We start from the raw sequence: 14,819 nt of genomic DNA, 5'->3' as shown, positions 1-14,819 counted from the left end.
CTGTGTGCAGAGCACTGTATTAAGCACTTGGGAAGTACAAGTTGGCAACATATAGAACAGTCCCTACCCAACAGTGGGCTCACAGTCTAAAAATAATAATAATAATAATAATAATGGCATTTGTTAAGCGCTTACTATGTGCAAAGCACTGTTCTAAGTGCTGGGGTGGATACAAGGTGATCAGGTTATCCCACGTGGGGCTCACAGTCTTAATCCCCATTTTACAGATGAGGGAACTGGGGCTCGGAGAAGTTAAGTGACTTGCCCAAGGTCACATAGCTGACAAGTGGTGGAGCTGGGATTCGAACCCATGACCTCTGACTCCCAAGCCCGGGCTCTTTCCACTGAGCCACGCTGCTTCTCCTAAGCAGCAAAACTTTATAATAATACGTCTTACTAGATTGTTGGTGATGAACTATGGGAATCCCTAAAAGCGGGTGTTTACAGAATGGCTTCCCCTAACATTTTATTTCTTGGGTATTTACAAGAATCTTGATTTACAGGGAGGCTGGAGGGGAAAACTTGCTTAATTTGAAAAGTTCCGGGATCAAATACGACGGCTAGTCTAGGTGAACATGATCTCCCATTATGAGTAGGGTCAAAGGATGTGACAGGGAATATTTTAGTTCTGTTCACCCAGATCAACCTCTCTTCCTAACTCCAGGATGCAGGGTAGGAGGCCAAGAATCTGAAGAGTTATCCAACTAATTCACAGTCAAGTATTTGGAAAAATAAAATGCTGTGATTACAAATCCCTTCGTCCGAAGTTTGAGGGTACCTCGACTACAGTGCTTTGCACATCATCACCATCATCAATCGCATTTATTGAGCGCTTACTATGTGCAGAGCACTGTACTAAGCGCTTGGGAAATACAAATTGGCAACACATAGAGACAGTCCCTACCCAACAGTGGGCTCACAGTCTAAAACGGGGAGACAGAGAACAAAACCAAACATACCAACAAAACAAAATAAATAGTAAGCACTTAACAGTCTACGCTCACTCTAGACTGTGAGCCCACTGCTGGGTAGGGACTGTCTCTATATGTTGCCAACTTGCACTTCCCAAGCGCTTAGTACAGTACTCTGCACACAGTAAGCGCTCAATAAATACGATTAATTGATTGATTAACAAATGCCATCGCTATTATTAAAAGTATTCCCATCCAGTTTGTAATGGGCCTGGAAAGGTGAAACGACACAGAAATGACTCAGCAGGATGCTTGAGGAAATCTGATCTGGAAGCGAGAGAGATGGTCACAATAATAATAATAATAATATTCATTAAGCACTTACTATGTACCAAGTACTATACTAAGTGCTGGGATGGATTCATGATCAAATCAGACATAGTCCTTGTCCCATATGGGAACCACAATCTAAAAGGAAGAACAGATATTTCGCAGATGAGAAAGCTGAGGCCCAGAGAAGTTAAGTGACTTGCCCAAGGTCACACAGCAGGAAGGGGCAGATAAACAGCCCCAGCGTAGTAGAAAGAGCACAGAATTAGGAATTAATTTAATTTAATGAAGGCCTTTGTTAAGCGCTTACTATGTGCAAAGCACTGTTCTAAGCGCTGGGGGGGGGATACAATGTGATCAAGTTGTCCCACGTGGCGCTCACAGTCTTAATCCCCATTTTTACAGATGAGGGAACTGAGGCTCAGAGAAGTTAAGTGACTTGCCCAAGGTCACACAGCAGACTTGTGGCGGAGGCGGCATTCGAACCCACGACCTCTGACTCCAGAGCCCGGGCTCTTTCCACTGAGCCACGCTGCTTCTCTAACCACCGTATGACCTAGGGGAGGTCACTTAACTGCTCTGTGCCTCAGTTTCGTCATCTGTAAAATATATGTGTAATATACCTGTCCTCCTTCCCCCTTAAACTGTGAGCTTAAAGGTCACACAGCTGGCAAGTAGCAGAGCCAGAATTAGCACCCAAGTCACCTGATTCCCAGGCCCTTGATCTTTCCACTAGGCCAGATGTTATTTCTAAACCCTCATGAAACATTTACACTGATCAATTCTTTTACTGATTCCTCTAATCAGCACATTATCATCCAAAGAGGGTGAGAAACACTGTTGGTTTTATAGATCTATAGCTGCCAAATGAGCCACTCAAGGATATTTCCTTTCACCTCATGGACACAACAGAAAAGAGGAATGATTCTTTAAAATAGCTTGTTTCCACTAAAACAGAAGTGACAACGAAGCATTTTATCTCATAGAGAATCGTTTGGAAGTATTACCTCATTGCTCTGTAATGGTGGCTTTCCACTTTTCTTGCTGCAGAGAAAAAAAAAAAGAAAAACAGGTCTTTATTTTGCCCCCAGAATTACTTTTCCTTGACATATTTTCCCATCACCACTGAAACTTTTAAAGACGCTTCCAGAAAGGGCCAGAGAACACACAGAAATCCTCAAAGACACGATGGGAGAACTGAATGTAATATACTGTTCTCGGTTTTGCCTTCAAGATGAACCCAAACGGACACTTCTAACTAAACAAACCCACGTATTTTTCACACAAAAGAAACTTTAAAAAGTTTCATGATGTAGTTTAAGGCTTTTTCTGGGTTTCCTGGCAGTTTATCATTCAAAATGGGGGAGGTACAGCATAAAGAAAATTTGAGAAAAATAGACAACTTTAACCTAGCACTGTAGGTAGACTAATTCTAAACCAGGATGGCAAAATCACTGTCCTTGGCCCCATACAATTCGTTGGGGTATGTGTGGTTCACAGGGGAATGCTTCCTTCTACATTAATTCACTCATTCAATGGTATTTATCATGCACTTGTGTGTACAGCACTGTATTTAGCATTTGGGAGAGTACAAGAGAACAATAAACAGACATATTCCCTGCTCACAATGAGCTAACAGTCTAGAGGGGGAGACAGACATTAACATAAATAAATTACAGATATGTACTTAAGTGCTACAGGGCTGGGTGGTGCAGATGAATGAAGGGAGCAAGTAAGGGTGATGCAGAAGGGAAAGGGTGAAGAGGAAATAATAATAGTAATAATAATGGCACTTATTAAGCACTTACTATGTGCAAAGCACTGTTCTAAGTGCTGGGGAGATTACAAGGTGATCAGGTTGTCCCATGGGGGGGCTCACAGTTTTAATCACCATTTTACAGATGAGGGAACTGAGGAACAGAGAAGTTAAGTGACTTGCCCAAAGTCACAGAGCTGACAATTGGCGGAGCCAGGATTTGAACCCCTGACCTCTGACTCCAAAGCCCTTGCTCTTTCCACTGAGCCACGCTGCTTCTCAAAGGGAAAGGAGGGCTTAATCAGGGAAGGCCTCTTGGAGGAGATGTGCCTTCTAAATGGCTTTGAAAGAGGAGAGTAATTCATTCATTCATTCAATCGTATTTACTGAGCGCTTACTGTGTGCAGGGCACCGTACTAAGCACTTGGGAAGCACAAGTTGGCAACATATAGAGATGGTCCCTACCCAACAGTGGGCTCACAGTCTAGAAGGGGGAGACAGAGAACAAAACGAAACATATTAACAAAATAAAATAAATAGAATAAATATGTACAAATAAAATAGAGTAATAAATAAGTACAAACATATATCTTTTAGACTGTGATCCCACTGTTGGGTAGGGACTGCATATGTTGCCAATTTGTACTTCCCAAGCGCTCAGTACAGTGCTCTGCACACAATAAGCGCTCAATAAATACGATTGATTGATTGATATATACAGGTATATATATACATATATACAGTAATTGTCTGTTGGACACGAGGAGGGAGGGCACTCCGGGTCAGAGGCAGGATGTGAGGGAGAGGTCAGCAGCGAGACAAACGAAATCATGGTACAGTGGGAAGGTTAGCATCAGAGCAACAAAGTGTGCGGGCTGGGCTGTAGTAGGGGAGTACGGAGGGTAGAGATTTGGGAGGTGAGGTAGGAGGGGGCAAAATAATTAAGTGCTTTTAAGCCAATGGTGAGGAGCTTTTGTTTGATGTGGAGGTAGATGGGCAACCGCTGGAGTTTCTTGAGGAGTCGGGAAACACAGCCTGAACGCCTCTGTAAAAAATGATTCTAGACTGTGAGCTCGTCGTTAGTCTGTGAGCTCGTTGTGGGCAGGGAATGTGCCCGTTGTTGCATTATGCTCTCTCAAGCGCTTAGTACAGTGCTTTGCAGACAGGAAGAGCTCAATAAATACGACTGAATGAATGAATGAAAGCTCCACACCTCTAATTAGGTCTCACTCCCCTCTAGACAGTAAACTCCTTGGGGGCAGGGAAGGTTTCTACCAACAGTGTTGTAGTTTACTCCCAAGTGCTTAGTATAGTGCCCTGCACTGACTATTTGATTACCTTTCTTCTGTTTAATAGCAATAGATTTTGTGGCTAAAAATTTACAAAGGATTTGTGAGTAATTTGAACCTTTTTACACGTGACCCGTGTTCGAATGTAGAACTGCATAACCACTCCACCCATAGGAAACGCTACGGACATGTTACTTAGATTTATCATTCTATTTTACTTGTACATATTTACTATTCTATTTATTTTGTTAATAATGTGCATCTAGCTTTATTTCTATTTGTTCCGACAACTTGACACCTGTCCACGTGTTTTGTTTTGTTGTCTGTCTAGACTGTGAGCCCGTTGTTGTCGGGTAGGGACCGCCTCTATATGTTGCCGACTTGTCCTTCCCAAGGGCTTAGTACAGTGCTCTGCACGCAGTAAGCGCTCAATAAATATGACTGAATGAATAGGAATGAGTTTGCCAAGACTTTCCTAGCGAAGTTTTTGTTGATAAGGATGAAATGCTGGGTGTTCGGCCAAAGACATTTTAAAAATCAGCTCACTCCCTAATACAACTGAAAAGCAAGAACTGAATCCTGCTTGGTAGTTTGCCATTTATATAACGAACAATACAAGAAGAAACTTTATTCCAGAACTTGTGTGTGTGTGTGTGTGTGTAAGTGTATATGCTAATACTTTCTGCTCCACAGCCCTTGAATAACCTTACTACAGAAAACTAAAGAGTCATTAGGTAGGAATTCAAAGTACACAGGCATTTCCTTTCACCTATTTCTAAACCACCAATGAGATCACGACCACTGAAAGGAGAGATGACTTGACCAGTACAACAGTACAAGTGTCCTAGCCACTTCACTAGAGTTCATGGTCAGTAGGAAAACATTAATAAAAGCTAACCAAAATTCAAATCCTCCAACATAATCAACTGAATGTGTATTTTTCCCATGAATAGAATTTAAGCAGGTACAAACTGGCCGGGTTCCTAAAGCTTAAAGATAACCGTTTTAGCCAACTGGACATTTTCCATTCAATATAAAACTGATACCCTGAGCTAGAGCCCTTCCCCGACTAAACCCTCATTTCCTTTTCTCCCACTCCCTTCTGAGTTGCTCTGGATTTGCAACCTTTATTCACCCCTCCCTCAGCCCCGTAGCACTTAGGTCCATATCCATTATAAATTTATATTAATATCTGTCTCCCCTTCGAGACTGTAAGTTGTTGTGGTCAGGGAATGTGTCTGTTTATTGTTATATTGTAATCTTTCCAGTGCTCAGTGCAGTACTCTGCACACAGTAAATGCTCAATAAATAGCCACTTAGCTGTGTGACTTTGGGTAAGTCACTCAACTTCTCTGGGCCTCAGTTCCCTCAACTGTAAAATGGGGATAAAGACTGTGAGCCCCCCGTGGGACAACCTGATCACCCTGTAACCTCCTCAGTGCTTAGAACAGTGCTTTGCATATAGTAAGCACTTAATAAATGCCATCATTATTAATAAATAGTCATTCATTCATTCAACCGTATTTATTGAGCGCTTACAGTGTGCACAGCACTGTACTAAGAGCTTGGGAAGTATATGATTGAATGATTGACTAGGGAGCATGATCAAACTATTTTTACGACTGAAAAACTGGTAGGATTTTAATAGGGCTTCTTTCTGCGTGCAAAGTTCAAAGTACACATTTTGGCCAACATTCCTTCCAATGAACGAATGGATTTTTTTTAATGGTATTTGTTAAGAGCGTAATATATGCCAGGCATTATGTTGAGTGCTGTGTAAGTTACAAGCTATGGACAGTCCATCACAGTCAATCCTCATTTTACAGATGAGGTAACTGAGGCAAACAGGAGTTAAGTGACTTGATCAAGGTCACATGGCAAAGTGGAGTCAGGATTAGAACCCAAGTCCTTCTGACTGCCACGCCCCTCTCTATCCATACTTCTCCAAGTAAATTGCTCCCTGCCCACCGTACGATACCATTAGAGTACCCAGTAAACACAGCCGTATTTACTGAGCACCCATGGGGTGCAGTGCACTGTACTAAGTACTTAAAGTCTCTGGACTGTGAGCTCCCTGCGGGCAGGGAATGTGTCTATCAAATCCTGTATCGTACACTCCCAAGTGCAAATCACGTATGCACATAACTGCAATTTTATTTATTTATATTGATCTCTGTCTCCCCCACTCTAGACTGTGAACTCATCATGGGCAGGGAATGTGTCTGCTACATTGCTATATTGTTCTCACCCAAGCGCTTAGTACAGTGCTCTGCACACAGGAGGCACTCAATACATACGACTGAATGACATACAATGATCTGCACAAAATCAGCCCTCAATATATACCACTTATTGACCGGAAAAGTAAAACAAACAAGCAAGTAACACATTCCCGGCTCATAAGGAACTTCCACTCTACCTGAGGAGATGGGAATAAAAATTTCTACAAGGAGAGTAATCAAAGTGAATGATTGAATAGACAATAAAATAAATTCTGAGGAAGGCTATATTATAATCGATCAATCAATCAATCGTATTTATTGAGCGCCTACTGTGTGCAGAGCACTGTACTAAGCGCTTGGAAAGTACAAGTTGGCAACATATAGAGACAGTCCCTACCCAACAGTGGGCTCACAGTCTAGAAGGGGGAGAAAGAGAACAAAACCAAACATATTAACAAAATAAAATAAATAGAATAGGCATGTACAAGTAAAATAAATAAATAAACAGAATAATAAATATGTACAAACATATATACATATATACAGGTGCTGTGGGAAAGGGAAGGAGGTAAGACGGGGGGGGATGGACAGGGGGGCGAGGGGGAGACTATACCATATAATACCATTATTATAATAATAATAGAGGTATTTGTTAAGCGCTTACTATGTGCCAAGCGCTGTTCTAGGCGCTGGGGTAGATAAAAGGTAACCAGGTTGTCCCATGTGGAGCTCACACTTTTAATCCCCATTTTACAGATGAGGGAACTGAACCTCTGACATTTAGTTCCTTCTATCCCCCTTCTAGACCGTGAGCCCGCTGTTGGGTAGGGACCGTCTCTATATGTTGCCAACTTGTACTTCCCAAGCGCTTGGTAAAGTGCTCTGCACACGGTAAGTGCTCAATAAATACCACTGAATGAATGAATGAAAGTGACTTGCCCAAGGTCACACATCAGAGTGGCAGAGCCGGAATTAGAACCCACGCCCTCTGGCTCCTAAACCCGGGCTTTTTCCACTAAGCCACGCTGTAGTTACATAAAATGCCAGAGTTGGCCAACAGGTTTATATGACTTGGGATCCCTGGCACATTCTTCATGCTGCTGCCCGGATTATCTTTGTCCAGAAACGCTCTGGGCATGTTACTCCCCTCCTCAAAAATCTCCAGTGGCTACCAATCAATCTGCGCATCAGGCAGAAACTCCTCACCCTGGGCTTCCAGGCTGTCCATCCCCTCGCCCCCTCCTACCTCCCCTCCCTTCTGTCCTTCTCCAGCCCAGCCCGCACCCTCCGCTCCTCCACCGCTGATCTCCTCACCGTACCTCGTTCTCGCCTGTCCCGCCGTCGACCCCCTGCCCACGTCCTCCCCCGGGCCTGGAACGGCCTCCCTCTGCCCATCCGCCAAGCTAGCTCTCTTCCTCCCTTCAAGGCCCTGCTGAGAGCTCACCTCCTCCAGGAGGCCTTCCCAGACTGAGCCCCTTCCTTCCTCTCCCCCTCGTCCCCCCTCCATCCCCCCGCCTTACCTCCTTCCCTTCCCCACAGCACCTGTATATATGTTTGTACATATTTTTATTTATTTATTTTACTTGTCCATATCTATTCTATTTATTTTATTTTGTTAGTATGTTTGGTTTTGTTCTCTGTCTCCCCCTTTTAGACTGTGAGCCCACTGGTGGGTAGGGACTGTCTCTCTATGTTGCCAACTTGTACTTCCCAAGCACTTAGTACAGTGCTCTGCACACAGTAAGCGTTCAATAAATACGATTGATGATGATGATGATGATTCCTCCTTTTCAGTCTTCTCTGCCACTCAATGTCTCTACTTTTTCCCGTTATCCTTTGTCTTTCCCTTTTCTGCTTTTTAATTACTCTGTAATCTTTCTCCATTTCGATCCCGCTCCCCTTAAGCATGTCATTTGCTCTCCTTTGGCATTTCTCCTTCTCTTCCTTTCCAGCTGCTCTTCTCTTCTTTCTTCCCTCTCTCACATACTCCCTTGCTCTATTTATTTTTCTCTGTCTCTAGCAGCAACCTTCCCTGCTTCCTTAATTTCTCTCCCTGAATGGGAACAATGAATAAATGTGCCTAGCCTTTCTCCCTCACGGCCTCACCCGTATCTGGCAGCCTCAAAACAAAAAGCGGCTTTTGATTATAAAAGGTCACTGCAGCACTTCCCTGGTGAAGTCGGCATAATGAAGTCATCTGTTCCCTGACAGGGAGGAAAAGAAGCAGTGAGATCTAGTGGATAGAGCCTGGGCCTGGGTTCTAATCCCCTCTCTGCCACTTATCTGCTGTGTCACCTTGGGCAACTTACTTTACTGGGCCTCAGTTTCCTCATTCGTAAAATGGGGATTATCACAGTGAGCCCCAAGTGGGACGTGAACTGTATCCAACTTAATTAGCTTGTATCTACTCCAGCACTTAATACAGTGTCCGGCACATGCTAAGTACTTAACACACACTAAAAAAATAAAAATAAAAATAAAATTACCAGCTCTGCCACTAGTCTACTGTATGACCTTGGACATACCAATATGTATGTTGACCTTGTACTTGTTGAATATGTACTGTATGACCTTGGACCCTGGACCAATAATTTCCCTGTGCCTCAGTTACCTTGTCTGTCAAATGGGGATTAAGACTGTGAGCCCCTTGTGGGACAAGGACTGTGTCCAACCTGATTAGCTTGTAACTACCTCAGTGCTTAGTACTTAGTACAGTGCCTAGCAAGTGCTTAACAAATTGCAGAGAGAGAGGGAGAGAGAGAGAGAAAGGGAGTCAAGATGGAAAAAAAGGGGGGTAAACATGTACAGGAAGGATTCATGGATGTCTCAGCCATTTCCTCCTCTTCCCCCTTCACCACAAAATTTCATTCATTCAGTCGTACTTATTCAATCGTATTTATCGAGCGCTTACTGTGTGCAGAGCACTGTACTAAGCTCTTGGGAAGTACAAACCGGCAACATATAGAGACGGTCCCTACCCAACAACGGGCTCACAGTCTAGAAGAATAGCTTATTGATTGCTTACTATGTGCATAACACTGTTCTGAGCCCACTGTTGGGTAGGGGCTGTCTCTATATGCTGCCAACTTGTACTTCCCAAGCGCTTAGTACAGTGCTCTGCACACAGTAAGCGCTCAATACGATTGACTGATTGAGCGCTTGGGAGACTACAATCTAACAATAAACAGAAACATTCCCTGCCCAACAACGGGCTCACAGTCTAGAAGAATTGCTTATTGATTGCTTACTATGTGCAGAACACTGTACTGAGCGCTTGGGAGACTACAATCTAGCAATAAACAGGACCTGCCCACAACAAGCTTACAGTCTAGAAACTTGAAAGCGCACAATGAAGATGAAGCAAGCCTGAATCAGGGGCAGAAAGGTCCGGTGTGCCTGGTTTCCCTGCCTCATCATCATCATCATCAACCGTATTTATTGAGTGCTTACTATGTGCAGAGCACTGTACTAAGCGCTTGGGAAGTACAAATTGGCAACATATAGAGACAGTCCCTACCCAACAGTGGGCTCGCTCCACTGTGCAAAGATGGGAAGTTTCCACCAGGATTTCAGACCCTTGTTCCAGCTGCCAAGTCTGCAAGGAGATGGGCCTAAGCATTCCTGGATCGCTCTCTCTTCATAGCCGACCAATTCATTCATTCAATCGTATTTATTGAGCGCTTACTGTGTGCAAAGCACTGTACTAAGCGCTTGGGAAGTACAAGTCAGCAACGTATAGAGACGGACCCTACCCAACAACGGACTCACAGTCTAGAAGGGGGAGACAGACAACAAAACGAAACGTAGATGGGTGTCAAAACCGTCAGAATAAATAGAATTATAGCTATATGCACATCATTAATAATAATAATAACAATAATAATACTGAATGCACATCACTTTAGACTGTGAGCCCACTGTTGGGTAGGGACCGTCTCTATATGTTGCCAACTTGTACTTCCCAAGTGCTTAGTACAGTGCTCTGCACACAGTAAAGGCTCAATAAATACGACTGAATGAATGAATAAAATAGAGTAGTAAACATGTACAAGTAAAATAAATAGAGTAATAAATATGTACAAATATACACAGATGCTGTAGGGAAGGAGGTAGGGTGGGGGGGAGGATTCATTCATTCAATCGTATTTATTGAGCGCTTACTGTGGGCAGACCACTGTACTAAGGACTTGGGAAGTACAAGTTGGCAACATATAGGAGGATGGGAGTTCCAGGCCAGAAGGAGGATATGGGAAAGAGGTGAGCAGTGAGATGGACGAGACTGGGGCCCAGTGAGTAAACTGAGGCTGGAGGAGCAAAGTGCAGACTGGGCTATAGTACAACAGTGAGGTAAGGAGGGGGCAAGCTGACTGAGTGCTTTAAAGCCAATGGCAAAGAGTTTCTGTTTGATGCGGAGGTGATGTAATCCCAATATGTATCTGGGTGTTTAGAAAATAAAAACCCATGGGCTCTCTGCTTTACACGGGAAAAAGGATGAAAATGTATTTTTACGGCATTTTTTTAAGTGCTTACTTTGCACCAGGCAGTGTACTAAGCTCTGGGTTAGATACAAGATAACTGGGTTGGTCACAGTCCCTGTCCCACCTGGACTCCCAGTTTTAATCCCCATTTTACAGATGAGGTAACTGAGGCCCAGAGAATAATAATAATAATAACAATGGCATTTATTAAGCGCTTACTGTGTGCAAAGCACTGTTCTAAGCGCTGAAAAGTGAAATGACAAGGGGCAGAGCCAGGATTTGAACTCAGGTCCTTCTGACAACCTGATCACCTTGTATCCCCCCAGCGCTTAGAACAGTGCTTTGCACGTAGTAAACACTTAACAAATGCCATTAAATTATTATTATTATTATTATTCTAGACTGTGAGCCCACTGTTGGGTAGGGACCATCTCTATATGTTGCCAACTTGTACTTCCCAAGTGCTTAGTACAGTGCTCTGCACACAGTAAGTGCTCAATAAATACAATTGATTGATTCTGAATCCCAGGCCCATGCTTTACCCACTAGGCCACACTGCTTCTCATATTGTACTTAAGATGCTAGGTAAAACCACAAACAGCAATCTGTTCCAACAGATAGTGCTGTTATACCAAGTACACGGTCAACGGAAGCACCGTGGCTCAGTGGAAAGAACCCGGGCTTTGGAGTCAGAGGTCATGGGTTCAAATCCAGCCTCTGCCAATTGTCAGCTGGGTGACCTTGGGTAAGTCCCTTAACTCCTCTGGGCCTCAGTTCCCTCATCTGTCAAATGGGGATGAAGACTGTGAGTCCCCTGTGGGACAACCTGATCATCTTGTAACCTCCCCAGCGCTTAGAACAGTGCTTTGCACATAGTAAGCGCTTAATAAATGCCATTATTATTATTATTATTATTATTATTATTATTATTAAAGGAGCACAGAATCAAATCCTGTCCGCCGGCATGCTCTGTGCCCCAGCCAGGCTGCTTCCGCAGGAACAAGTACCGGCTCCCCTTGGCAACCTCGAGGAGGAACCCCAGCAACCTGAGACCTCGGTAAACTTCGGGAAAGCTAGTGGCTTTGGTAAATATTGATGTGGCTGCGGATGCTCCTTGGACTCAATCACCAGGAGGCTGAAATTCTGCTCCTCTAACTAAATTCTGCTTCTCTAGACACGGCGACTCACGGAACTTTTGTTTTAATTCATATATTATGTATTTTCCCTGTGATGCTGGTTTAGTGTCTTATCATTTCATTGCTCCTGACGATCTTGACACCCGTTTACATGTTTTGTTTTGTTGTCTGTCTCCCCCTTCTAGACTGTGAGCCCGTGGCTGGGTAGGGACCGTCTCTATACGTTGCCGACTTGTACTTCCCAAGCGCTTAGTACAGTGCTCTGCACATAGTAAGTGCTCAATAAATGCAATTGTATGAATGAATGAATTGTTGTCGCCGGTCCTCTCCCCCAACCTATATTCTTAGATTATTACGAGCCCCTTGAGGAACAGAGTCTGTGTCTAATCCCACACATGTATTCCTTTCCAGCTCTTAGTAGAAAGCTCTGCCCATACTAAGTGACTAATAAATACTATGACTACTGCTGCTAATGTCCCAAATTATACCTCCCTCCCTGAGTTATAAAAAAATTCTGGCTAATAAATCTTTCTGATGTATGTTTCCATCCATGGCCTTTAGCTGGGTATCTCCCCAGCATTCTCTTTCCCTTGGCATTTTTTGTTGGCTTTTTTTAAAGTGGTATGGGCTACGGCACTACGCTAAGCGCTGTGGTAAATACAAGCTAACCAAATTGGACATAATCCCTGTCTGCCAAGGGGCTCGCAGTCTTAATCCCCATTTTACAAGTGCATTCAGAAGTTAAGTGACTTGCCTGAGGTCACACAGCACACAAGTGTCGAGCCTGGGTATTAAAACCCGATCCTTCTGATTCCCAGGCCTGCGCTAAAAGATTTATGACAATGTATTCATTCATTTATTCATTCACTCAATGTATTGAGCGCTTACTGTATGCTACGGGCTTGGGAGAGTATAATACAGCAATAAACAGTCACATTCCCAGCCCACAAAGGGCTTACAGTCTAGAGTCGGGGAGATAGAAATCAATACAAATAAATAAAATTATCGATAAATACATAAGTGCTACGGGGCTGGGAGGGGGGAAGAGTAAAGGGAGCCAGTTAGGGTGATGCAGAAGGAAGTGGGAGGTGAAGAAAAGCGGGGCTTAATGAAGTGGGAGATGAAGAAAAGCGGGGCTTAATGAAGTGGGAGATGAAGAAAAGTGGGACTTATTAAGGCTTTGAAAGTGGGAGAGACTAACTGTCTGGCGGATTTGAGGAGGGAGGGCGTTCCAGGCCAGAGGGAGGATGTGGGCGGGAAGCCGGCGACAAGAAAGGCGAGATGGAGGCACAGAGAGAAGGTTAGCACCAGAGGAGCAGAGTGTGAGGGTTGGATTGTGTAGAAGGACAGAAGGATTGCATCTACCAATCTTGTACTTTCAAAAAAGCTTAGTACGGTGCTCTGCACACAGTAAGTGCTCAACATATACCACTGATTGATAACAGATTTTGTTGAGACAAAAAGGTCCTGGGTAGTTTCTTGAAGTTGTAGCATCATCGACCCAAAGGCCAAACGTGTTCAGCATGAAGCAGAAACTCCTCACTTTCGGCTTCAAAGCTGTCCATCACCTCACCCCCTCCTACTCCCTTCTCTCCTTCTCCAGCCCAGCCCGCACCCTCCACTCCTCTGCCGCCGCTAACCTCCTCACCGTGCCTCGTTCTCACCTGTCCCACCGTCAACCCCCGGCCCACGTCCTCCCCCTGGCCCGGAATGCCCTCCCTCCGCACATCCACCAAGCTAGCTCTCTTCCTCCCTTCAAAGCCCTATGGAGAGCTCACCTCCTCCAAAAGGCCTTCCCAGACTGAGCCCCCTTTTTCCTCTCCCCGTCCCCATCCTCCCCGCCCTACCTCCTTCCCCTCCCCACAGCACCTGTATATATGTTTGTACAGATTTATTACTCTATTTTACTGGTACATACTTACTATTCTATTCATTTTATTTTGTTAATACGTTTTGTTTTTTGTTGTCTGTCTCCCACTTCTAGACTGTGAGCCCGATGTTGGGTAGGGACCGTCTCTATATGCTGCCAACTTGTACTTCCCAAGCGCTTAGTACAGTGCTCTGCACACAGTAAGTGCTCAATAAATACGATTGAATGAATGAATGAACGAACAGTGCTTGGCACATATTAAGCACTTAACAAATACCAACTTTATCATTATTATGGATTCCAATCCCAGCTCCGCCACTTGTCTGCGGTGTGACCTTGGCAAGTCACTTTACTTCTTTGTGCCTCAGTTACCTCAGCTGCAAAATGGGGATTAAGACTGTGAGCCCCAAGTGGGAAAGGGGCTGGGTCCAACATAATTACCTTGTATCTACCCCAACGCTTAGAAGAGTGCTTGGCACAAAGTAAGTGCTTAACAAATCCCATCATCATCATTATTATTATTACCTTCACAACACTGCTAAAGTCCACCCTTCCCTCTCCACACAAATTGCTACCATGTTAATCCAACCCCTCTCCTATCCTGCCTCAATTACGGCATCAGCCACCTTACTGACCTCTCTGCCTCCTGTCCCTCCTCACGTCAGACCACACTACACTATGATGCCCGGATCATTTTTCTACAAAACCGTTCAGTCCAAGTTTCCCCACTCCTCAAGAACCTCCAGCAGTTGCCCATCCACCTCCGTATTCAACAGAAACTCCTGACCATTGCCTTTAAGCCACCTAATCACCTTACCTCCTCCTAC

General features: G+C 44.2%; 1 protein-coding gene across 1 annotated transcript in view; it reads right to left on the bottom strand.

Moving 5' to 3' along the window:
* ABCD3 (ATP binding cassette subfamily D member 3) overlaps positions 1–14,819 on the bottom strand; it is a 116,930-nt gene that overhangs the window by 77,691 nt on the left and 24,420 nt on the right. Inside the window, exon 2 of the mRNA XM_038745136.1 lies at positions 2,249–2,285. Within this exon, the coding sequence (XP_038601064.1) occupies positions 2,249–2,285 (37 nt within the window). The remainder of the gene's footprint in view (positions 1–2,248; positions 2,286–14,819) is intronic.

The sequence above is a fragment of the Tachyglossus aculeatus genome, chromosome 4 (assembly GCF_015852505.1).
Source record: "Tachyglossus aculeatus isolate mTacAcu1 chromosome 4, mTacAcu1.pri, whole genome shotgun sequence".
Taxonomy (NCBI): domain Eukaryota; kingdom Metazoa; phylum Chordata; class Mammalia; order Monotremata; family Tachyglossidae; genus Tachyglossus; species Tachyglossus aculeatus.
This window is presented reverse-complemented; position numbering and strand designations above follow the sequence as displayed.